The sequence below is a fragment of the Zosterops lateralis genome (assembly GCF_965231275.1).
Source record: "Zosterops lateralis genome assembly, chromosome: Z".
NCBI lineage: Eukaryota > Metazoa > Chordata > Aves > Passeriformes > Zosteropidae > Zosterops > Zosterops lateralis.
The window spans coordinates 5855127-5880703 of record NC_139800.1 but is presented as its reverse complement, the minus strand read 5'-3'; the positions used below and the strand labels follow the sequence as shown (position 1 = coordinate 5880703).

At 39.7% G+C, this 25577-nt stretch overlaps 2 protein-coding genes across 3 annotated transcripts in view; one reads left to right on the top strand and one right to left on the bottom strand.

Moving 5' to 3' along the window:
- Window positions 1-995: 995 nt before the first annotated feature.
- On the bottom strand, window positions 996-20472 carry HMGCR (3-hydroxy-3-methylglutaryl-CoA reductase). 2 transcript variants are annotated; one of them, XM_083883838.1, is made up of 20 exons: window positions 20424-20472; window positions 17032-17227; window positions 16572-16683; window positions 15946-16033; window positions 15756-15840; window positions 14086-14191; window positions 13028-13134; window positions 12555-12671; window positions 11907-12055; window positions 10792-11036; window positions 10476-10648; window positions 9865-10059; window positions 8639-8797; window positions 8295-8452; window positions 7030-7135; window positions 5959-6129; window positions 3825-3965; window positions 3564-3722; window positions 2971-3125; window positions 996-2819 (listed from the first exon to the last, which is right to left on the bottom strand). In XM_083883838.1, exons 2-20 carry the CDS (start codon window positions 17194-17196, stop codon window positions 2765-2767), a joined length of 2646 nt encoding a protein of 881 aa, XP_083739964.1. In that variant the 5' UTR covers window positions 17197-17227; window positions 20424-20472; the 3' UTR covers window positions 996-2764. The 2 variants fall into 2 exon arrangements, with proteins under 2 accessions (XP_083739964.1, XP_083739963.1); XM_083883837.1 differs by lacking the exon at window positions 20424-20472 and adding an exon at window positions 20070-20138.
- A 374-nt stretch (window positions 20473-20846) lies between these two features.
- Window positions 20847-25577, top strand: part of ANKRD31 (ankyrin repeat domain 31) — a gene marked incomplete at its 5' end in the record, with an annotated part of 66312 nt that continues 61581 nt past the window's right edge. The window contains 3 exon segments of the mRNA XM_083884265.1: window positions 20847-20978; window positions 23196-23470; window positions 24543-24598. Coding sequence (XP_083740391.1) covers window positions 20847-20978; window positions 23196-23470; window positions 24543-24598 — 463 coding nt within the window.

Below are 25577 nucleotides of genomic sequence, written 5' to 3'. Positions count from 1 at the left end.
CCTACTCCAGTTTTTCTCAGGGCTGCACACACCTTACCAGCAAGGTTCACATCAAGGTTGAAAATTGCCCAGTATGTGTGTACTGACACACCCAGTGTACTTGTACACTCCTATGAGAAAGTAGGTGGTTTCCCAGCTGTTCTCTTTTCCAGGATTCCAGTGTGCCTGCCCAGGAGCCTGGCAGAGCCACATCCTTCAGGTACAGCACCTGATACACCAAACTTCTCCTATCTCAGCTGTGCTCAGGGTGGTGGTGGGTGTGCATCCCTGTGCTGGAGCTGCTCCCTCCTGGGGAAGGTTCAGGAATGCTCAGCTCACCAGCAGGGCCTTGCAGCACCCAGGGGGGCTGCAATACTTGGAAGCTGCACGGTGCAAAAACCTCCACAGCAGGCAGCAGGACTGGTGTGTTTTAGGGTAAAAGAGATTCAGGACACAGAGGAGAAAGGAGGTAAAGAGAGAAGCAAGGTGGTATCAGAGTAAAACACACTATTTTTAATGGTTTTTTCCCCCCTAGGGTTTTAAAATATTTTGAAAATTTGTAATATAAATGTAGAATTTCATCAATGGTAAAAGTACCAAAGTTACAGCAACTCTACAAATTCAGTTCCAGACAGGTGGATTGATTTTGCCAAGCAGCCCCCAGCAGAAGGTCTCTCTAATGCTGCAGTGGTGTGCTCTCCCCCTTGGGCAAACTGCCTGATTAAGGTTTGAGGAGAATAAATGACAACAAACAGGGGGAGTGTTCTGGTGTCACAGCCCTGGCTGTGTTCAGCACTGCTTGCCAGTGTCTCTTCATTAACTCTCTTAATTTAGACTGTCTGCATCAATAAGTCACTAAGTCATAAAAGTAAGCTTAAAATATCACAGTTAAGCCAATGTGTTTTCCATGGTTTTACTGAAACTGAAAAAGTAGTTCTGTACCAAAATGTACACAGTTTAGTAATAATACAAAAAGTTAATTCTGCCAGACAGAATGTCAGTTAAATCCACCAAAATGAACACTGAACCACCATTTATTGCCAGACCAGTGTTAAACAAAAATCATTGAATGAACATAGAAACAAAGTAATTCCAAGTTTCCTTAAATAAAAATAGTAGCCATTAGCAACAATACTGCAGGAAGATAAACATTCATGATATTTGCTTTTTACATGCCATCATAACATGTCTAGCATGTAGTATGTCCTCATGCTTGCACATTACATTTATGAGCTCATTACAATGGATATTAATGTGTAAATGTACTACAAAGCAACTCACCATGATGTATATCAAATCTGCACATTAGAAGAGCACCTCTACTAGTCACCCCTTTAGGAATGATGCTGCAGGAAACCCAGCCCAATCCACTGATTCCCCCCACAAAAAGTCAAACAAGAAAAGCCCACACCGACCAAACAAACAAACAAACAAAAAAAAATCATCAAGCATATTAATAATTTTCCTTCTGTGATTAACTAGGCAGGGCTATGCATTTAGCAGTATTCCCAAAGGTGAATCAAACCAGAATAAACCTGGGTTTTCTTTATTACAGTAAGAACACCTGAGACTGCTTCACTGGTCCAAGTACAGTATTTTATTACAAAAACTGCTTCTTACATTAACAGATCATTTCATTGAATCCCCTTAATTAGTACTTTTCATTGACAAAAAAAAGGTAAGATTTCTTCTTAAAATAAATACTCCCCGCCTCAAAAAGAAAGTTAAAAAGGAAATGAAAAGGAAAAAATCCCCTCCTTTTTTCTTAAGAACAGTGTGGTTTTCTGGCTTTGTTTTACCTCAGCTTAAACGGTGGATAAACACCTATTCTTGGAGAGTAAGTGTCAAACACCTTATAAAAAATCCCCAACATAAGGTACACAATGTGTATGTATATTCCTAAAGAGACTTCTTGTTAAGTAAGTGTAAACATCTGTTCTTGACTCTTGTTTGTTTGAATGCACTCCTATCAAATAATGTTTGAGAAACTAAATTTACTTTAATGCCTCTCTTGACACATAACTGTTTTGAAGTTACCATTTCATTTTTTTTCTACAAAGTAACAAAACAGTTGAAGACACTGTTCTTCCTACTTCAATACAGATTATATTTAACAGTTCAGAACTTTACAGATCACAAGTTTTACATAAAGGAATAACCTAAATTGTGGAGTTAAACACTCAACACTGCTTAGCTGAAGCAGCAGCAAATTAAGTACCATCTATAGACAGAGATTTCTATTAAATTAGTATCATTCAATTAAACTGTCTGTTCACATGTAAAACAGGTCTTAGGCTATCAAATTAAAACTGGGAGTTCATAGAAAGTGATTAGTCTTGCCATCACTTTAAGCAACATGCTTGTCTAACCAGAAAATAAAGATGGCAAGGACCAGTGCATTCAATCCAAGTTTACACCAACCTCTTTCATTTTGTTAATTTAAACATACAAAGTACATTACATTACTTTTCAGTTTAGTAGTTACCAGGACCTTGTTAGGTGAAATAATCTCAACCTGTAAAAACATAAGACTGACTCTTTAGAAAATGATGTGTAAGAGTAAGAATTTGAAAGCCATATTCAAGATGTCTGACAGGACTTCTCTCACAGTCTCTAATCACTGAAGAAGGTCAAGCATAACTCATCTCAAGTTTTGATCTCTTAGTTGCTCTTACACAGACATCATTGAGTTGAAAGGCGATCTTTATTCTAAACTTCATAGATTTTGGTTTGTTTTTTTCCTTGTGCACCTGGTCAATTCTTCATTTCAAAGCCATTTTTGTATTCAAGCTGCCTTTTTAGTGCAGGTTCCTTGAAGGTCCTGTAGATTTATCTTTGACCTAATAAAACAGAAAGAAAGCTACATTAGGTAGTTCAAATGTTACACTCCTCTTAAGTGCTGCAATTAGTCACATAATCATTATTGACTCTCCTGCACTTGTAAGAGGATCATAACAGCAGAGAAATACATGGGTTTTTTCCATTTTTTACCTGTTGTGGATCATGTGGCTTTTGACTAGATGCCCTGCAGCCAGAGCAGCCATTAGTGATAACTCCCCTGCCATCACTGTAGCACAGACAATTTTGGCAAGCTGACGGGCATTTTCACCAGGGTTATCTTGGCTTGCACCTTGAACCCCTAACATCTGGAGACAAAAAACAAGGCAGTGTTATGCTATGAAATCTAAGTCAATTTATGAAACATTTAGTATTAAAGTATTTCCAAATTACATCCAATCGATGAGTCTCTTTAATATTGTAAATGTCTTAACCTTTAGAGACGAGATATATGAAAACAATTCATTACAAACTTTTCCTAGTAAAGAACTGTTATTCCTGTTCCCCTATCTTTGCCTGAAAGGCCCTTAATTGCAAAATCATAATAATTTGGTGGGAGGGGGTTTACAATCTCCATTCCAAAGGAAGCTCCAGCTCTAGGCAGACACTTGTCTTTCTAAACCAAGACAGATTTCTAACATTTTCATGTAAAACACACCAAGTTTCAAGCAGCCCCATTCCCACAATATTGCTTTGCACACCACGTGAAAACAACCTTTGATTTGAGAAGGATTTCAGAACTGTACCTGCAAACAGGCCTGCTGTGGGAGCAGGTTGGTGCCTCCTCCAACAGTCCCTATTTCTATGGAAGGCATGGTGCAGCTGATGTACAGGTCCTCGTTGGTGGGACCAGTTCTCTCCATCAGGGTGATGCAGTTGGAGCTGCCCACGTTCTGTGCAGCATCCTTTAGGATAAAGAGGAGAAACAACAACCCAGACGTTTAAATCAGTGCTGGATTAGCAATTACTGAAGTAAAGACAGTGTGAACTGGTGCAAACAAGCCTACCTGGCCACAGGCAATGTAGATTGCTGTCACAATGTTTGCTGCGTGAGCGTTGTAGCCACCTATGCTCCCAGCCATGGCAGAGCCCACCAGATTCTTGTTTATGTTGACTTCAACCAGATCCTCCGTGGTTGTTTTCAACACCTGGACAGGGTGACAGATACACTTTTATTGGCCCTTTCCTCAGGCAGGAGTAGAAACACTTTATTTATGGTTATTCACCCCTTGTTTGCTCCTATATAGAGCAATTGTTCTCCTAGCTACCTTCTGTTTTTGCTCCAAAGAAGAATTTCAAATGTAGAATGTCCAAGTAACAATGGAAAAGTCAGTACAAAGAGTTTGGACTTTCACAGGCCTTTGAGAAAAGCTCACAGCTGGGTACTCTCTTTCAAAGTTTCCTTTACATTTGAAATGGAACAAGCAAAATCATCTTGGCAGAAATATCCCATTAATTTACCTTGACATGATTGTAACATCCCTGTCAAGTTGTTCCAGACACTTCCCAAATTTGTTTTGCATATGAATATGGAGCCAAACTGAGAAGTTCCAACACAAACTACTATGCTACATAGGTAAATAAATACTATACACAGTAATATAAAATTAAGTGGTCCATTTATACTATACTGACTGTATTTTAAGACTTTGAAGTAAGAGATTTATACTGTATTTAATATAAAAATGATCAAAGCTGGTGAAAAGAGATACTGTGGTTGAGCAAAAATTAAGATATTCCTGTACAGCAGGAATAGCGAGTGTTTGCAGACATCTTTGCCAAATCTGCAACACTAACAAAAAATGTAACATTTATGTATTAATAGTTCAATATACATAAATGTAGTGACATACAGGGCTGGGGTTTAAGGAAAACCTTCCCAAATTTGCTTAAAAATCATCAATGCCCATTATGAAAGGACTATCTCCCAATAACCACCCTGGAATGAAATCCTGAGGCTACAATAGATACTGCCAGTGACTCAGCTACAAAATGCCAACAATTTAAAAAGCAGTGAACTACCCCAGAAGACATGAACTATGTCAATGTATAAATCCATTCTGCACATACTGTTAGAATCCTGTGTGCAACTCTGAACTCAAAACTTTAGAACTGCTGTAAATGTAAAAGATGCAGAGATAAGGATGTTCAAAGACATACTAGAAGTCTTAACTCGTTGTTGATACAGAAACTGGTACTTCTCAGTCTGAAAATGAGAATAGCTGGGAAGGTGGAAGGGCTCTGTCAGAGCTGTGAAATCTTGAGCAGCAGAGTCAAGATACAAGTCTTAAGGATCTCTCCCAGTATAAAACTGGGGCATCATCAAATGGAATCCACAAGAAGGCAGCTCTCACACTAGGTGAAGCTGGACTCTGCCCAGAATACCAGTTCTAGAAGTTCACATAGTTTTTCAGAAGGGACTGGACAAATCACTAGGGGAAAGCAAGCAAAAAACCCCAATCAAATATGCAAACATCCACTTATAAGCTCTTAAACAAGTGTTACAATGTAGTGAATTCTCCCCTGGATATTGCCTCCCATGGCCAGTGCTGACAATCAGGAAACAGGAAATAGACTTTATCTGACACACAGAGCCCTCCTCTGAACTCAGGTGGACGAGAATCTAAGACACTGTTACAGTGGAGGACAAGCTGCCAGAGAATACAACTGGCATTGCTAATAAAGGTTATCCTTGGTCATGCAAGATGCCAAGGCAGCTTTGGAGTAATTAAACCACCTGATTGTCTTGTTTCCATTGTAGTAGGCAGCATAAAAATAAAGCCAGGTGCATGTGAGACAAAAAATGAGTGAAAGGATTAAAAGACTGGGTTTAATGACAGACAAAACACCACATGTAAACATCTGTCAAGATGTGGCATAATTTTTCAAAGGTAACCATGAAAATCCTAATGCCTTCAACTAGATATGCATCATGAAACACATGCACATTATTTCACACTAGGCACAACAAAAAACAAGTTATCTACTGTCTCAGAGAAATGGCTTATCCTACAGAAATATCTGAAAAGATGTGTAAGAACTACCCTTATCTGGAAAACAATTTTCAGGTCATACTTACGATATAAAGTAAGCACCAGTTTTGCAAAATGCATGTATTTTTATAAACAAGAGAGCACTTACTTCTCTCACAACCTTAGCTGGAATGACTGCTTCACAGACAACAGACTTTCCTCTTCCTTCTATCCAGTTTATAGCAGCAGGTTTTTTGTCTGTACAGTAGTTACCACTGATAGCTATAATTTGAAGGTCAGGAAACTCTTCATTCAGCCTTGCCAGTGCTTTTTCAGTGCCCTGTTAGAGAGAAACAGGTAATGGGCTAAGTTTATCATTTTGGGTGTAAAACAAGCTGTTCAAGGACAGTGGAACAGTATTCTTATCAGATAATCAGTTATAGTGGAAGAAAAGAACACAAAATCATCAAGAAACAGGATGGAAAACCCCCAAACAATTATGACTGTTTTTTTTCTAACCACTTTGGGAGTTATACTGGGGAGTAACTGATTTTTCCCAGTACACACAGACTCCCTGGATCCATTCTAGGTACATGGACATATGGTTACCATATTGAAGATGCAACAGGAACTAAGTGAAACATTACAGGCACAGAATGAATTAATTTTGGATGTTGGGGAAAGAGCTTCTCTACACCAGGAAATCAGACTAGAAATCTGCTATATTAGGACTTGTCTATGATCAGATCCACTTTTACAATGGTTCTGACTATTTATTCTATATGAAGTTTAAGTCTATTCATTTCTTACAGCATAAGGCATCCCAGCAATCTAAGGATCACATGTTTGCATAAAAACAAAACAAACAAAACCAGAGAACACCTCTCTGCTGCCACTCACAATTCTTTAATTACTAGGAAGTGATAGACATAGTAACAGAATAATTATTGCTGGGTAAAATCTTTGGCTCAAAGCAACACTGCAATCAGCTTAGCTCCTCCTATTATCAAAAAAACTTTTTTAAAAATAATTATTAAAATATAAAATAAAAATTTACTTTTTTCTTTCATCATTTTTTCTTGTCTACACTTGACAAAACCCAAACATTTTTATTATTTTGTGCCACGAGCACTGTGCCTTATCTTTCTGTCTTTCAGATGTCAGGTAGTCACAGGTTATTAGGCTATTTTTAAAAAGAAACACCCATTTTTAAAAAATACCCAAGAGGACTGGTCCTTACTTTTGAAATCATGTTCATCCCCATGGCATCCCCTGTTCCAGACTGAAATCGGATGTAAAGGTTACGACCAGCCAAACTGATGAGAAGTTTCTGTAGCCGGGCAAACCTGCAAGAAAATTTAACTCTTACTTGCAATCCTCACAGGAAAATTAAGTGGCAGAATGACAGTAAATCTCAGCAAACTGTGCTGCTAAATACAGAATCACAGATTCCTTTACAAATCCTTTGGAAAAGACCTGTAAGATCAACGAGTCCAGTCTTTGCCAGACAATCATCTTTTCAAAAGGACCACAACACCAAGTGTTATGTCCAGTCATTTCCTGAACACAGGGATGGTGTTTTCTTGAATAAGTACTTTAAAAATATTCACTGTAAAAATGCTCACTGCCTTTTTCTATCCCCGGACTTCAAGAAATAAAATATCCTGAACTGCTAACATAAATTTTATTCACTTGTATTCCTTAAAACATCTCATTACCAGCTATAAAGTAATAATGAAGCCTTTGGAAATGCTGATGTAAGTTTTACAGGAAGGCAAAAAGCATTGTATCTTCAACAAGTTTCACAAGTCACTCAAATTGCAGAAAATACTGCATTTAAAAAGCACCATGAGCTCATCCTGGCCAAAATACATATATATCTTTGGCTGACACCTGTTAAGGAACACAACAGGTAAGGAAATCTCCCTCTGAATCTTCCTAAAGCAAGAAGGTAATCATAAGCCCTAAAGAAGACTCTAGGGCTTGAAATACACTTATTCTTAGCACTATTTTACATTTTTTTAGCATTTCTGTCCTAGTATTAGTTTATCTTGTATTCTCTGAAGCCTCACAGATCAATTATTAATATCAATAATATCATCTGAAAGGCTAAAGACCAAATTTTGAGGTTTTTTTCTCCATAGTAACTACAGTTACAGATACTTTGCCTAGTAAAAACCACAAGAATTTGATAGGATTTTTAAAAAATGCTTAGACAAATTAATAATCTGTTATTATGCAATGTGTATCTATTTGTTGTTAATACACAGTAGTTTACTATTATCAGTGAAAAATGTTTATTGCTACCCTTGGCATGGAGCCAGAGTGACTTTTGTCCTCTTAAGATACTCACAACATGAGATAGCCAAAACAAAGGTGTAATTTCCTCTATTGCAGTACTCCAAAAAAAAAAAAAAAAAAAACAAAACAAAACAACTGAGATCTTTCTACCATCCACTCAAGTCTTATGTCTGGAAATACAGCTGGAACAGCCATTGTACTAACCTACTTGTGCTGTCAAAAGCTTCCTTCATTATTTTAAAGCCTTCAGGGCTTTCAAGCCAGACTTTCACCTCTGCAGCCTGGCAAGCAGTGGGCAACCTCACAACAGGTCCTCGAGTCATCCCATCTGCCAGAATGCGGCTCCGTGCTCCTCCACCGAGCTAAACACCAAAACAGGACAGGGACAAAGTAAGATACTGAAATCTGAGTTTCAAGAAGTCAGAAATACGTATTATATAAACCTGAATATGTTTAGGTTTATATAATGCATGTTTTTATGCATTATATTTATATGTGTTTATAATATAGGGAGGTTTTTTTAGCTTTTCAAGACACACGATACTTACACATATTGCTCTACATCCTCTGTTGGTGCTGGCTACAAGACATCCTTCTGTTGTGGCCATTGGCACCTGAAACTCTTTGTTATCCAAAACCAGGGGCCCTGCTACCCCTACAGGAATAGGCATGTATCCAATCACGTTTTCACAGCAAGCTCCCATCACCTGACAGAAATAATACAAATCACTAAGGTTACACTCCAGTGGTACAGCACAGCATGTCACATACTACACCTATGACTACACCAAGGCATCTTAGTAAAACACCCACAAATTTACCCAAAAAGCATCTCATTGCCACCTCAAAAAGTTAACAGCTACAGCCATCAACAGTTAACACTATTCAACACTAGGCAGATGTATTGAATCCTGTACAATACTAAATGTTACTTAAATGACCCTAGAATTTTAAAATTAATTTTAAATAACTTTGAATTTTAACTTGAGCTCAAGGTAGTATTATCATTCAGTTGAACTGTGGCTCATTATTAGTAGAGCTCTGCATTTCTTAGATAAGCTAGCTGCATACTTTGATAAGAAATATTTTTTGGATAACTTCCAAAACTCAGGCACTGCCCTACGTTTAAAAACATCAAGAGCAATTGAAGGTGGTGCTTTTTGTTTGCCTTTTATTTTTTTCCTTCTATATGAGTTTTGACCAAGCTCATTATTAACTCACATACATGACTATGGATTTATTCCATAGAACCAAAGACTTGTTTGGGTTGGAAGGGACCATAAAGACCATCTAGTTCCAATGCCCCTGCCAAAGACAGGGACACCTTTCACTAGATCAGGTTACTCAGAGCCCCATCCAGCCTGGCCTTGAACACTGCCAGGATTGGGGCATCCACAACTTCTCTGGGCAACCTGTTCCAGTGTCTCACCACACTCATAGTGAAGAATTTCTTCTAACATCTAAATCTGCCTTTCTTCAGCTGAAGGCTGTTCCCCCTTGTCCTTTCACTCTGTGTCCTTGTGCAAAATCACTCTCCCACTCTCTTGTAAGCGCCTTTCAGGTACTGGGAAGTGCTGTAAGGTCTTCCCAAAGCTTCCTCTTCCAGGATGAAAAACCCCATCTCTATTAGCCTTTCCTCACAGGTGAGGCATTCCAACTCCCTGATCAACTTAGTGACCTCCTCTGGACTCCTTCCAACAGGTCCATGTTTTTCTTCTTCACGTGTCTGGAAAACAGCTTTACAGTAAGTTCTGCCTGTCTACTTTGTACTCACCAAAGAATAATTATAATTCCTATAAGGAAGATATTGCAAAGATGAAGGTTCAGGAAGTTTCTTAGATAACATCTGTCTGCGAATGGATACACCTCGTTCCTGGGTTTCCATCAGGGTTTCCAGTTTGTATGCAGGAATATGTTTAGCATTAACTAAGCTGATAACCTCAGCATCAGTAAGAAATTTTGCTCCTTCCTGGAAACATAAAAGGTGGAGAGAGAAAATACAAACCCTCTTGGTGAAAATCCTTGCAAATGTTTCCAAAAGAAAAAGTGTAACAATTTTACTTCCCTAAAAAGAGTCAACTGCCAACATCAGGTTTTACAGCAGGTCAAGATATGATCAAAAACTTTCATGATCAGGCACCCATTTGTATGTGTACATGATGAAGCTTCAAAGACTTGGTATGTTATAAATGATGAAGCTGATCCCTCCTCCCACCCTTCTCAAATGACTTGAGAAGTAACTCATTCAGGTATTTTGTTTTATTCATGACCTCTGCACCCTCCCATGTTACTAAAGCCATGTAATTTTCTGAAGAATGATATTACAACCAGTGGGATTATCTAAAAGCTGGGAAAAGAACTCCAACAATTTTTTTTTCCCCATACCTGTGCATTTCCAAGTATACGAACACATTCCTCAATAGGACGTGGTTCCTTAGGTAACTCAATCTCTTCCTCTTTTCCACTGAGAGATGAAGAACTTTCCACAGGGCTGGAATTGCCAACCACAAACATAGCCTTGGCTGATGACTCCGCTAATACAGGTTTTATGACTTCAGCTGCACAAAGAGAATAAAAATGAACCCCAGGTTACAAAATCCTGAAGTCTTGATACCAAATATAATATGCTACCAAAGACTGCATAATTTATTCCAAATACTCATTAATGAGTCTAGAGTTTAAAACTATAAAAACTACCTACCACTTTCATCTTTGGGAATGAAAGCTTCTTCTGCTGGGTTAGATTTCTGATTGTTTTTCAGAAGTCCAGCCTGCTTCCTGCAACAATTTTCAGGGACCTTTTTCTGCACCATCACAGGAGAGGTTATGGGGTTCTTCAGTGAGAGGGTGGATTCAGTCTCTGCTTGCTCAAAGAAAATGTATTTGACAGCAAGAAGAAGGGCTAATCCCAGTGTGATTACTTGCTCAATATCCATACTGGCCATTCTGAAAAAAGACCAAAAAGTAAATATTCAGTATATAGAATTTGTTGTTTACAATAGCATTCTGACATTTTTTGTTTCAGAAAGGGTAATAATTCCATCATCACTTATAGTTACAGAAATTCCAGTCGAAAGATATTTTCTGCCAGGACAATGAAGTATGCTAGGCTAGGGTGAAAAAACCTTCTTCATACTATTATCAACACAAAAATCTTTAGATGTCATTAAAGAATTACCTAAATCTGGCTAGAAAGCAGCCCTAGTAGGAAAAATTACTATAAAATTTTCATTGATAGCTACATCGAATTGATTTGACCCCCATCCCACAATGAGAAGACAAAGTTCCATTTATCATCCTCTACCAACTATGGCTACTATGATGCAAGATGGTAAGAGTGGACAAAAACCCCTTGCCTAAACCAGAAAGTTCTGAGTCCTGAGAAGTAACATGTCAGGTAACACTAACTTGAATTGAGCTGAAGGAAAAGCCATAGTATGAAATGGGTTTTGCACTTAGGTGTAAACAGGCAGAACCCCTGTGTAACTACTCATGTGCAGTCTTACAATTATTTCCCTTACAATTATTTATTATTCCCTTACAATTATTTCCCACTATGCTGTAAAAGATCCAAGTGGGAAAAAACAATGTTTTGATGCATACAGGACAGCTGGATCTTGATCATGTTCCTGACTCCTTCAAGGGTTGGGACAAAGGGCCTAATATTGACATTTCTTCTGAAATGTCACCTCTGGTTCCAAGAAATCCTACAGTGTCAGACCTGCAAGTCTACAAGTCCTGTGATCTATGACAACAAGCCTCTAGCTGGGCAGCAGCAGAGATACATCAGTCACACACTTCTGTGAAGCCACCCACCGAGAGAGGTAGAACTGCCAGAGTGAAACATTGGGCTCAATTCTCTTCGGGGCATTCTCATCCAACCCCACTGAATTTTCAGTGCTGTTCTGAGCAGCTGGTTCTGCTATCCAACGACTGTGGGCGTGAACAAGAACCAAACCCAGCGACTGTATCAAAAACACAAAACAAGGATTAGTTTCGCAAATATAACTTGGTATCTAACCTACTAAGAATAAATATTGTCCTCTTCCTGTTTGGGTTTTTTTGCTAGTTTTTTCCCCCATGCTTTCCAAGTCTCTGAAGTCTAAAAGCTGATTTTTCACACTTCTAATTAACACCCTTTATGGCCAACTGTGATGCTGCTATAGAGTAGCTTTGGATGTGTCCCACCCACACTTTGTTCAAGAAATAAGCAAAGGGAGCTGAGGGTGCTGCAGGGGTATGAGGGAGAGAATTAGTACACATGAAAGAGTGCTGAGTGCCTGGCACAGAAATGGCAGAGGCAGGAAAATGACAGGTGAAAGCAAAGGGGAAGTTAATTAAAAACTACCACTCTAAGTCCAACTAACAGGCTGCAGAATACAAGTCTACAGGAAACAAAAGCTTGATTTTTGCACCAGGACACCTCACTGATTGCACAAAATTGGGTGAAAAAGAGCCACAAACCATAATCATTTTGACCCTCTGTGTGACAGGATTTGGTTTATTCTCTTCTTCTTCCAGAACACGAGCAAAATGACTGAGCTGCCAGATAGGGCGCCCCTCACGACTCTCTCTTGAAAGCTGCAAGAAAAAAAAAGTCTTAAAAATAGGTCATATAAAGCACCTATTAGATGAACCAACAAATAAGATTCTACATTGTATTTTTATTTGATCACTGAGAAATTACCAAGTCTCTAGTTAGACTTTCAGTTGTGAAAAACCCTGGATGGACAGTAAGTTACAGCAGTATCACAGGTTTACTCTGCTTTAGATCAGAACTACTGAGTGTGACTCATTTACAGGGATATTTACAAGTTACTCTCACCAGTTTACTGTGAAAGGAAGATGAATGTGCTGGCATGTGTGAATGAAAAGTATAGCCTACAGAAACACAAGGTAGAACACTAAACTTGAGGTTGTCTTGAAGTTGGTCTTACCTCTAACACCAAGGACACACAGGCTGGGAAGAAGGTCATGAAGACAAAGTAGTTGGCAAGAACAGACATACAGCCAAAGCAGCACATAATTTCAAGCTGTCGTACACCTAAACAAAAAAACAGGTTTTACATTTGAATATGTAATTAGCTATAGTTGAAAAAGTGCTGCAGAACTAAGAAAGAAATCATTAAATTGGCATTGCAGATTACAGAAGGAACTATTGTGATTAATTTAAAACAAGGATCTTAAGCCCTACTCATTGTGCACTGGCTTATTCTAAGCACAATATGTATTTATGTATTGACAGAGAAGTATTTTAAGGGGTAATTCTAAATTAATACAAATAAAGTTCACCAAAATTTTAAAACTTCATAATGAAAGCTTGCAACTCCTTACCTATTTGAGCAAAAAAAATTAGCCAGCATTAGGTACTGAACTCCCTTTTCAAAGATGGGATGTTCAGGCAAGAAGTAACAGTAACATCCCTGCCTACTCCTTCATGAGTAACCAGAAAAAGCCATGCTGAACATGCATTACACAACTGCCTTAGTAAGGATTAAAGAGCTAACAGTATAAATTGTTTTTAAAAAACTACATGCAACACCAAAGAAAGTTTTTGTCCCCAAGATGCAAAGAAGAAAATAACTTATTAACACACATTACCCTGAAAGAACCAAAATTATTTGAAGAGCAAGTGTCTGCACACATTAATAGTTATAATAAGTAACAGCTAATAAGTGCTGTTAAGGTATGCAATATAGTTGGAAAAAAACCCAACCCAAATTTTATGAAAGCAGCTGCAGAGAAGTTCATTCCTACTACACAATGCTCAAGGAAAGCCATTACTTGTATTTCAAACTTTGGTTCAACATTTACATATTATCCATATTTGCAAGAAACCAGTAAAATGAGCTAATTAGGAGACAGATAAATAAACAGAATAAATCATTCCACTCCCATGGGTAACATCTATTATTTGAAACTCTCCATATCCTGATGTCTCTCAGAGAGCCTTTTCTACCTGGAAACATTTAGATCCTTAGACTGTTTGGCTCACCTGACATGGTACCCACACCAATCACAAGACACTCCACAAGAGCATCCAGGGTAAATGTAGGGCCCAGAATTGCCATCCCACGGGAAATATTTTCTCTTACTTCATCCTAAAAAGAAAGATTTCCATCCATTAACATCAAGACAAAAACCAAATTGAGTTAGACATAGCATGACTAGTAAAATGAGTAGTATTATGGTGGTAAGGCCTTGTGAAACACTTATTGAAAATGAACTATTATGAGAAAGCATACAGAGAATGCCATTTTATCTAAGTTATTACACTTTCACAGTCTATTGACACAAAATTATTTAATTTTGATTAATTTCTCTACCTTTGCCTCATCAGTATTCTAAGCTCCTACAACACTGATGGGCAAAGACACTAATTGCAGTAAATTCAAAAGAATAACTCTTCTAAATTTGAAGACCTGAAATAGAAGGCACTTGTGCCATGTCATTTCAAAATTTCTTACAATCACATATCTGTACTCCACCTACAAAATTTCTTAAAATCACATCTGTACTCCAACTACTATTACTTTAGTGGTTTTTATTTAACTCTGTAGATGCAGCTGATAGAAAAGAGGCCACAAAAGACACTAAAACTTACTGCTGGGGAAAAACGGATTTCCTCCAGAAAGGAGGCATGATAAACTCTAGAGAGTTTGTAACTGTTTTCCTGGTGATGGTATTTTTGGGACAGCAGAGAGAAAAAAAAACTCATAGAGGAAACCTATTTGTAAAATATTTTCTTAGAAATTAGTAAAAAATACTGTATTTGCAGTTATCATAAAATAATACAGAATACATTATATTGCATATATAGACTGTACAGTCTATACCAAATTAAAATATAATAGGTAATATTTTGTCACAATTAGTGTGCACAAATGCCATGTACATTTTGTAAGTATAATTTAAAACCAGTTAATATACTTTTATTTCATAATTTGGGCTACTAGGAAATAAACATTACTAGGTATGACTGGTAATTAATCTGTATTTGATTACCAATGCAATCTCTCCTGCTAATCTCTCCTATGGTGTTGTGTTAAATGTATTAGAGCATGGATGTTCCTGTCTGCACATATGCTACATTCATTCTGCTAATGTTTGGCTTAGAAATATGCTTTTTTCATTAGTAACACTGTAACATTTGGTGTGTCTCTACATACCCGTTCCTGAGTCCCAGAAATTAACATTTTTTCTGTCAATAACCATTTTAAGGAGGACTTTGCCTAGGAACTCTAGCTACCTTGGAAGACCTGTAAGCATTGTTGATTTACAGTTCCAGTTTAATGGAGTCATGCTCATACATACAATTAAAAATGCACATGGCTGTGCAAACTGCTTTTACCATATTACTATTCACCTGAACACTGATCTGACTTGAAGACAAGAGAACACAGAATCTGGACAGAATCTGATCCTTTAGTTATTTATGTATCCCCAAGACAGTATTTGCCTGTATGTCTCTCGACCTGGATTACTCATACAATTATAAAATTGTCTTGAAAGGGGCCTTCAACCTCATCTAGGTTCTATCCCCTGCCATGGGACAACAACGTTAAATTCTGAACATTAAATTAAAAATCTCCATTGCAAGATGAACAAACAACCCAAAGTAAAACACCAACCATCCCAAAAATCCTCAAAAATAACTCCCCTGACCTGTGAGTTGGAGCTGAGAGCAAATTTGGCCAAAGCACTTGCTCTGGATAAATCGATCAGAAGCAGGAAGAATGGTAAAGCTTCACTAAAAAAAAAAAAAAAAAAAAAAAAAAAAGAGGTATATGTTAAAATTCAAGGTTTATGGTACAGGAAAAAAAAATGTAAGCATGAAATCCAGAATAACACTTACTTTAAACCTGTCAGTTCTTTATCCAAGAAGTGAATTACCACTGTACTGAAAACAAAACTTGAAAAGATTGTGAAGAGGCCAGCAATACCTTAAAAAACAAGAGAATTGGAAATTTTTTGTTTATATATATTGGAAGAGGAAAAGAAAAAAAAAAAACAAAAAAACCAACAACCAAAATGCCCCTAATTTTAGATCAATCATGACAAATGTCTCAGTGCCTTAACAGCAGTTGAAATTAACTACAAACTGAAGTAGATGCTGTTTTTACAGATATAAAAATCTAAAATTTTAAACACATTCAAAGTAAGACTCAAAATAAAAGCCATAAATCTCATTTCATTTTAAGTAAAATAAACAGCTCTATAATTTTAAGTATGTCACACAATAAACAGTTATGTCAAGAATGACATTTTCAGCGTTTATATAATCCTACACAACCTTTCACAAAAAAAACCCAAAACACTTTGATACATGAAAAACCTTTTTTCTGCTATCTAGAAAATCATTAAAATAATGCTGTTGGGAACATAAGGATTAAAGGTTTAAGTATTTGTTACCAGTTTAGGTAAACCACCCCTCCCAACAATTAAAACATATACAGCAAATACAAAAATCAGATACAATACCTAAAATGTACTTTGATCCAAGCTGCCTTAGGTTCTGAAACTGGAAATATATATAAAGAATTGCTATGCAGCGTGTGATTGTCAGGATGATGATGTCACTGCTCAGAACATCCTGTGTGAAATACAAAGCAATTCAGTTATCTTTGATACTAAGGAATAACTTGTTAAGTTTCAGTAATAAAAAAATTCATTGTGAAGCTGCATTGGAAGTGAAGTTCCAGAATAAAATAAATATCATATCACTGCTAGTCTTGCCTTAAAAACTAAAATACTAAAAGGCTTAGTCATTAGTGCACCACTGTTTGCAAAAAGCTTTAATATCCAAAATGAGAAAAGAAGGCCATGAAAAAGCTTCTGCATTTACTTTACTCCTGATACATCACAGCTTGATCATATTCTACAGAAAACTCTGGATCTACTGATGAACACCAAGTACTGTAAAATTAATTTAAATCCTTACTTCTTCAAGTTTGGGGCACTCATAATTCCAGCCACAGATCTTGTCATTCCCAGTGAACATCTTCATGGACATCATGCAGATGGTGAGGGTGACTGTCCCCACAATGACTTCCCATGGGTGGGAGGCTACAAAAAGGCCATGCATTCGGAAGAGTCTGGACAACATCTTCAAGGCTGGTGTTCCACACTTAGCAAACCTTAGGACAAAGGAATATTTTATATAAGTACAAGATAAGGTGAAGAAAGACAGAGCTCTACACATCCCGGCAAGACATCCTTCAGGAAATGAGCAAAATCACTCCAGTCTGACATGAGTGAGGAAACTAACCTTTACCTTTCCATCAATCTTCCATGTAAAACACATCTATTTCTAATATCACAAAATATATTATGATCTGCTCCTGTCTTCTCAACCTTTTTTGTTGCAATACACATCTCCCTGGTTCCTTCACTGTCTTTGCCACTGGGATTAGGTCATGCATTAGAGCATGGTGCTAATAATGCCAAGGTTGATGTTCAATCCCAATATAGACCATTCGCTCAACAGCTGAACCCAATGATGTTTGTGGGTCCCTTCAAATCAGAAGATTCTGTGCTTCTAACAGTAAGGCTTCATTACTCTCTCAAAATCTTCCTGTCATACAATTTCCATACTGCTTTGACTCAGAATTCTTGTTTTTACTGTCTACGTAAACACTCGTGAAATTCTGTTATTCCTCTGCACTCATTCTTCCTGCCAAAAATACTGATGAGCTACAAAAATTATCAATTACCCATTACTGGTAATGCTCAACAGCAGGAACTGCAATGTCATATTTCTGACTGTGTCTTCTCTACCTTCTGTTCAATATTATTCTGTGACGCAAATTAATTACATTCAAAAATATTCCTTCTTTGTCTAAAGCAGGCAAGTCCTCACAGAACAGTATTGTGGCAGTTCTTCCACCCTTTACTATTCTCTGGTTACTGGTGCCTTTCATCATCCCTTTGCTTCCAACAAACATTTATCAGAAATTTTCACAGCTGCCTTTCACACAACTAACAACATGAATGTTCAACACATCCTTCAGACCACATCCTGGTCTATCTGCTCTTTGTTGTATCCTTAGTCAAGTTTATTAAAGATCTTTACTTATGTTTTATGGTAGAGAAATAAAAATCCATAACATTCTCTCTTACATACAATAGTAACTGGACTTTCTTTCCCTCACTGCACAAAAACAATTGCTCACAAAATGTACTGTAAAGTCGAAATAATGTTTAATAGCCTGGCTAAAAGGGACAATCTGTAATTTACATGGGGCAACCCAGCACTGAAAGATTTCCATGGAGGCCTCAGGGCTCTACACAACACTGCTCCAAAGTGGATCAAAAAATTCCCTTTGTGTTGTCCTAAATGCAACAATCCATCCACAGGCTTCTGGTATTACTTCTTTTGGTCGGACATCACTAATGAAGCAGATCTTCAATGGAGAAAATAATAAACAAGGTATAAAATCTGCGTGCTCCTGAAGACACCAAATCATCTTGGTTTCCTACCCATATCGAACTGAATCACATGAGCACCATCAGCAATTATTTATTTTTCTTTATCCTTCCACAGTGAAGGTCTGGCAGGATATTAGTGGCTCATGGTGCCCAACTGGGAAAATAACTGAGAAAATTGCCTTCCTTATGAACAAATTATTTCATTTCCTGACTGAATGCTTTTTAAAGATAAAATTAAAAACCAACCCTCTCTTTTTAAAGCTGATATTTACCCTTCTGTTTCCCTATATAATATAATCTTCATTCTGTTCTGTAAATTTGTGTTCTTGCAAAGCTGTTCCACACTGACATTATCATTTCTCCTCAGCACGACAGAAGGTATCTTTGAATTAGGAAAACTAAAATAAAACCCAGTCGGAAAAATGCCTGTGCTGAAGATTTTCAAACAACACAAAAAATAGAAAAGGCATCGCACAACATCCTCTGTAAATACAAATGATTTTGAATGCCACTCTATTTCAGGAAAATCATAACTGGCAGTTACTACACAATTCTATAGAGTTCTACCAGTCCTGAAACTAGTACTACTGCTAATACAACTATTTCAGCAAGTTGGAATGATTATCTGACAATCAAAAAAGCAATTAGGAGGGCTAGAAAGATTTCAAAATCTTTTACTGAGGAATTGTTTTTCCCATTTCTAAGCAAAAATGGTAAAAATAAAATGGCTTCACATAATCAACTGGGGAAAGGAAATGCATTAATTCATTTATTAAAATAATGATCCGTAGAATCTTGTGTTATTAACAGCTGCTGCCCTAAAATACAGGATGCCTCATCACTCATCTCAGGGTTAACTGAGTGATACCAAGTCCTAACCTAAAAGAATTCTTTGAAGTTTTTGTGTTTATTTAACCTGCCCAAAGTGCAGGATGCTTTTTGCCACCGGTTGACTCTTCTAGAAAATATTGATGATTTCACACATTGATTCTGCATTAGTGTGCTGTAAAAAAAATCCAGTGCATAACAGCAGCTGATATTTCTGTTTAAAATATTTATACACACATAGTGACGTGCAGCTTGGAATTAACAAGACATAATATTAAATATAAAGCTAAAAATTAACATTTATGTAATTCTGTTGAATTTCAAAATGGTGGTTCAAAAGGGATGCTTTATAAAACCTGCCTGCCTTTGTTTTCATTCAAAAAAATCCCACGAGACTAGGAAATAAAGCAATCCACTTTGGGAATCAAAACAGAACGCAAAACACGAACAAACCCCATGTGTGACCCCCTCAGAAAACCAACCAGGGTGTAAAAAAACAAACTATACCGGTAGTACGTAATCCCTCACAGCAATTACCACCCACGTAACAGTACGACTCGCCTCTTAAATTCCCCAGGTTTGTCACAGCGCTCTCACTAACCCCAGAGCCATCCTCCGCCACGCCGCCCATCAGCCCAGCGCTAATTCCCCATCTCCTGCTCTCTGACTCAGCAGGACAACCCAGCGGCAATTACAGCGGGGGAAAACCCGCGCAGGGCTCACCCGGAGCGGCGGGGAAGGTGACACAGCGCCGAAAAGGCGTTTTTTATCAAAGAAGGGGAAGCCACCCCGCACAGGCCCATCACCACAAACACAGGGGGGATCCACCTCCCCTGGAGCCCCTCACAGCCCGCGGGGAGCACGATGGAGCCGAGCAGGTAACGGGACATCCCCCGCAGGCCGCGGTGAGGCGGGGCGGCCGCCACTCCCAGCGCGCCGCGATGGCGACGCCGCCTTTCCGAACGGCAAGCGCTCTCGGTATACCCCGCAGCCGGGGCTGGCCCGGGTGTTACCAGCCGCACGCCCTAACCCTCCCCTCCCCACAGACACACACAGAGCCCCGCAGCCCTTGCTCACCGCCGCGCTCCAGCCGCACTCCCCGCTCGCTCCCGCCGCGCCCCGAACTGCACCGCCGGCCGCGCTCCGCCCCGCCCCGCCCCGCGCATGCTCCGCCCCCCTCCCCTTCCCCGCGCAAGGACACGCCGGCGCCGCCATCGCCCGATCGCGCAGCCAATGACGGGAGCGCGCCACGCCCCCGCCCGTGCGCGTCACCCGCCCAGTCGCCGCGGCAACGGCCCCGGCCAGCGCCGCGCGGCCCCACGCGCCATCAGGAGCCATCGCGCCACGGGCCGCCCGCCAATGGGGCGCCGCGCTCAAGGCTCCGCGGCCTCTGATTGGGCGGCGGCGCGGCTCCTTTGCATGCGCCGATGGAGCGCTGCCGCCACCTCCCGGGCCCGCCCCGGGCCGCGCTGAGGGCTGGCCGCGCTCGCCGGGCTCGGGATGGGGATGGGGCCGGGGCCACGGCTGGGGATACAGCTTGGGCTCACAAGCTTGGGTTACAAGCTTGGGCTCCCTTGGAGCTCCCCGCCAATACCGCGCTTTGCTGAGGCGTTAAAAGCGTGGAAATTCCCGGTATCTGCTTTGTGGGAAGCAGCGGTGGCCCTGACTCCCGGGGCTGGGGTGAAGGCAAAGGCCAAGGCAAAGCAATATATGGCTTTGGGCCAGAGAGAAAGTGTAATTTTTTAGTTCATGAGGCATAGGAGGCTCTGAGAGACCTGCCAGGGACGCGCGTTCTTGTGTAACCTGTGCTGGGTGATCTGTAGCTGATCTCAGGAGGTCCCTGCCATCCTCCCCAGCGATTTTGTGATTCTCTTGGGCACCGAGACACCGAGCACTGTCAGGGCCGTTCCGTGTTTCTGGGGCTGAGTATGTTCATCTGCAATACAAATAACCTGCAAAGGTTTTTTCAGTGCCCCGGCTTTCCCCAAACTGCACCTCACATGTGCCACCGCACTTGGAAATATTTCTGGTGGCTCCACAGGGCACTGTGCCGTGAAGGATTAATGTGATCTTCAAAAAAGGAAGTGCTGATGAAGAAGTTTCTGAAGAACTCCACCCAAAGCAGTTGTTGCGAGTGATGTAACCGTGCCAGCTCAGTCTTTTTATCATGTAAATACGCTTTTCATCCTCATCTTCGATATGATGTTTACAAATCTTAATGATTTCCTGCTACATATTCACCTCCCCTGATAGCTTCTTTCTTTACAATAGTGTTTTTTTTTTCACTCTCACCTTCATTAGCTGAAAAGTGTAAAGTATTAGCAGTGAGATTTCTGCACTCATTAGTTAATACGTGCAGCAATTGCTCTAACTATGCATATGCACAGGACTAAGACAAACCAAACAGCAATTCGTACAGTTTCAACCATTGCATGTAATTCTCATATCATTTAAGATGACCCCGAGTGTCATCTGGAGATGGCAGGGAAAGCTGTGCCAGAACGGCCTTGGCCTGGAGAGGACAAGGACAATGTTGTAATTGACAGACAACCACTGAACTGTGCTACTGCAAATGCTGAAAACACTGCCAGCTAATAATTTGGTTATCTCAAACTTGTTCCCGCTCATGAGCCCATGAAGCATTCACTGGTAGCAATGAAGAAAGGCACTTAACCGTGGCAGAGAAGTGTTGCCAGTTTAGGGGCTCTTTAAACACAGAGCGAAGTTTAGAAAGGAGACACTTTATTCTGTGCAGGAGACACTTTATTCTCTGCAGGTGGAGTTTTCCACAAAGCACGCCAATCCTTGAAACTTTGCACTATATATATATATATATTTACATATATATATATTAGGAAACAAAGAAATCACACCTCACTCGCAGTTCATTGCAAGTTAAATAGTCCTCTTATTAATTAGTATTCTACCTTCTGCTGGTTGAATGGTTCTCTTGTTTCTCATGCTAATGTGTCTGCATGCTCACCCCTTCTCAAGTACACTGTTTTCTTGAGATGGTGGGTTTCTTGAGATGGTGTTCCGTGAATTAGTGATAAAAATCTGCCACAGCGAGACTTAACAGCCCGTGAATTGGCACCAATTCTATACAAACAATACATGTGGCTCCAGCCAGGTGACAAGAGGCACAGCAGGAGCAGCCAAAAACTCAATAGGAACTTCTCGTCCTGTAAGTGATAGGACAAGGAGTAATGGGTACAAATTAATGGAAGGGAAATTTAGGCTAGATATTTGGAAGAAATAGCCCCTGTGAGGGTGATGAGACACTGGAACAGGTTGCCCGGGATGCTCCAGCCCCAGCCGCGTTCAAGGCCGGGCTGGATGAGGCCTTGAGCAACCGGGTCTAGCGGGAGGTGTCGCTGCCCATGGCAGACGGGGTTGGGCTTAGATTAATTTTATGGTCCCTTCCAACCTCCCAACACTCTGTGATTCTCAGATCCCAGACTGTGCAGTCAAAGCTCAAGTAACCCTCCACTCAGATGTCTCCCCTCTGATGTTGTCTGGCCTATTTCACTGATAAGACACAATTTCACAACCCCCCTTCTCACTCTATAACTCTCTGAGCAGATGACCCATTTCTAACAATTAAACTGCCAGCTTTAGAAGCGCACAAGCTCGGGGGGGGTGGGGAGCGAGCCCCAGCTGAGCACAAACAACACGGTGTTTGCTGAGGGGACCCCGCGGTTCGGGCCAGCGCTGTGAGCCCCAGCTGAGCACACCCAACACGGTGTTTGCTTGTGAGGGGACCCCGCGGTCCTGCCCAGCGCTGCGAGCCCCAGATGAGCACACACAACACGGTGTTTGCTTGTGAGGGGACCCTGCGGTTGTTCCCAGCGCTGCGAGCCCCAGCTGAGCACACCCAACACGGTGTTTGCTGAGGGGACCCCGCGGTCCTGCCCAGCGCTCGAACCCGCCGCCTCCACCACAGGGGCAGCCGGGCCCGGCCGCAAGATGGCGGCCGCCGCTGAGGGGGGCGCGCGGCCCCAGGAGGAGCCGGGGGAGCCCGCGGGGACCGGCGGGGACATCGACACCGACAGCGATGAGACCGTGGTGGAGGGCTCTGTGGCCGAGAGCGATGTGGAGGAAGAGGAGTTCTGTAGGAGGAGGTGGTAATGAGGTGTCGCTGCGTAAGCGGCATCTGCCCCACCTGGTTGTGTATGTGTGTGTGAGGGCGCCGGCGGCTTACGGGGCCGCTCCTGAGCTGAGAGTTTTTTCTTTTTCTTTTTTTTTTTTCTTTTTTTTTTCTCTTTTTTCTCCCCTTTTTATTTAATTTTTTAAAATTATTTTTTATTTTTCTTTATTTTTTCCTTTTTTTTTTTCTTTTTTTTTCTCCCCTTTTTATTTAATTTTTAAAATTATTTTTATTTTTCTTTATTTTTCTTTTTTATTTTATTTATTTTTTCTTTATTTTTTCTTTTTTCTTTTTTCCTCTTTTCCCCTTTTGTTAAATTTTTTAATTATTTTTCTTTATTTTTTTCTTTTTGCTTTTTTCCTTTTTTTCCCTTTTGTTATTTTTTAAAAATTTTTCCTTTATTTTTTCTCTTTATTTTATTTTTTGCTTTTTCTTTTTTATTTTTCTTTTTCTCTCTCTCTCTCTTTTTTTTTGTTTTTGTTTTTGTTTTGTTTTGTTGTTTCTTTTGTTTTGGTTTTGTTTTCTCCGCTCTGTCCAGAGCCGCTTTATGTCCTCCCAAACCCAATATTTCTCAGCTCTGCAAATAGTTCCGTTCATTTTCACACACCTTGTGTAGCTCGGAGTTTATGCCTCAGGACCCACAGTTTTAATCAGCAGAAGCGAAATGTCCCAGAAAACAACTCGGAGAAAACAAACACTATTAAATTCATGCTAATTCCACTTCCCTGCAAGTTCTCCTTGCTGTCTTCTTAATGACATTATCTCTCGTGTCCTTTGAGATAAAACCACACGCGGATCTCTGTGACAGCTTTTGTGGCGCGGTAATTCTTGGAAATACTTCAAGCACCGAGGTACCTCCCTGGTTACGGTTTTTTATACAGAAAATCAAATACATCCCTGGAGCTTGGGGTTTATTTTACTGTCTGTGTCAGCGCCCGCCCAGGCGTGTCCCCACGAGTGCGATGTGTGCTTTCAGGTGCCCTTTGAGTTTATAGGACTGTAATGCTTACATCTCCTTAACGACCTTCTGTTTTATTTATTTTGCAAAGGTTGGCTTTTCTTAACAAGGACGTTGCTTTAACAACAGAGATAAGTATTAATAAAGGTAGGACAGGTTCTTTTTTTCAGTCTGTGGGGTTTTTTTTGGTGTTTTTTTTTTTTGTGGTTTTTTTTTTTTTTTTTTTTTTTTGTTTTGTTTTGTTTTGTTTTGTTTTGTTTTGTTTTTTTTTTTTCCCTAGACTGTTGCTTTTGATTTTGCCCGAGTCTGGATTTAAACTTGGTTGCTGCATGAAGTTCATGCTTAGGAACTGTGTGCTCTTTGATTACATTCCTAATTTTAGCTCATAATTTTAAAAGATTCTTCAGCGTATTTTTAATATTTGATTAGGTTTGCTTTTGAGTTCTCTGTTTTTCCTGTGCACTGTGACTGAGAAGTGTTTGAGCTATATATAGGGATATCCTTTTTCTTTACATGTATGTATTCTTGTGTTCGTGCAGGACAAAATAAAGGATTCTGTATGCATATAACCCTAGCTGCTTATGGTATTTTAACCCCCCCATTAATATTGCTATATCTGTTATATCTGTTCTCTTTAACATACAAAGTTTGAGTAGGGATATTTCAGTGCATTATGTTTAGTTAACCATTAAATACTTTTAGCATAAATGAATGCACACTCATTTAAGCTCTTAAAATATTCCCTAATAACTCCCATAGAGCAGGCTGGATGAGCAAGCATGTTTTAGTTACATAATCGTTTGATATTATTTCCTTGACATTTTTATATGTTCCATTTCACTGGCATCCCACAGGTTTTATTTCAGACTGGCTATTCTTTGAGTGACATATGGTATTTTTCCAGATTTGGTTGTGTTTATCTTTTTGCCAGTTTGAAGAACTGAGTGGACCACAATTTTTTATCAATCTGCTCTGAGTTAATACAAATCTTAATCTTCAGTCCATTTAAATCTGTGGAAATTCCAATGGCTGTGATTTCCCAATGCTGAATCTTTTATAGTTGCTCAATAGTCTTAAGTGAGGAGGGAGAGGAGCATCATCCCATTTTGAGCTTCCCTGTGGTTGT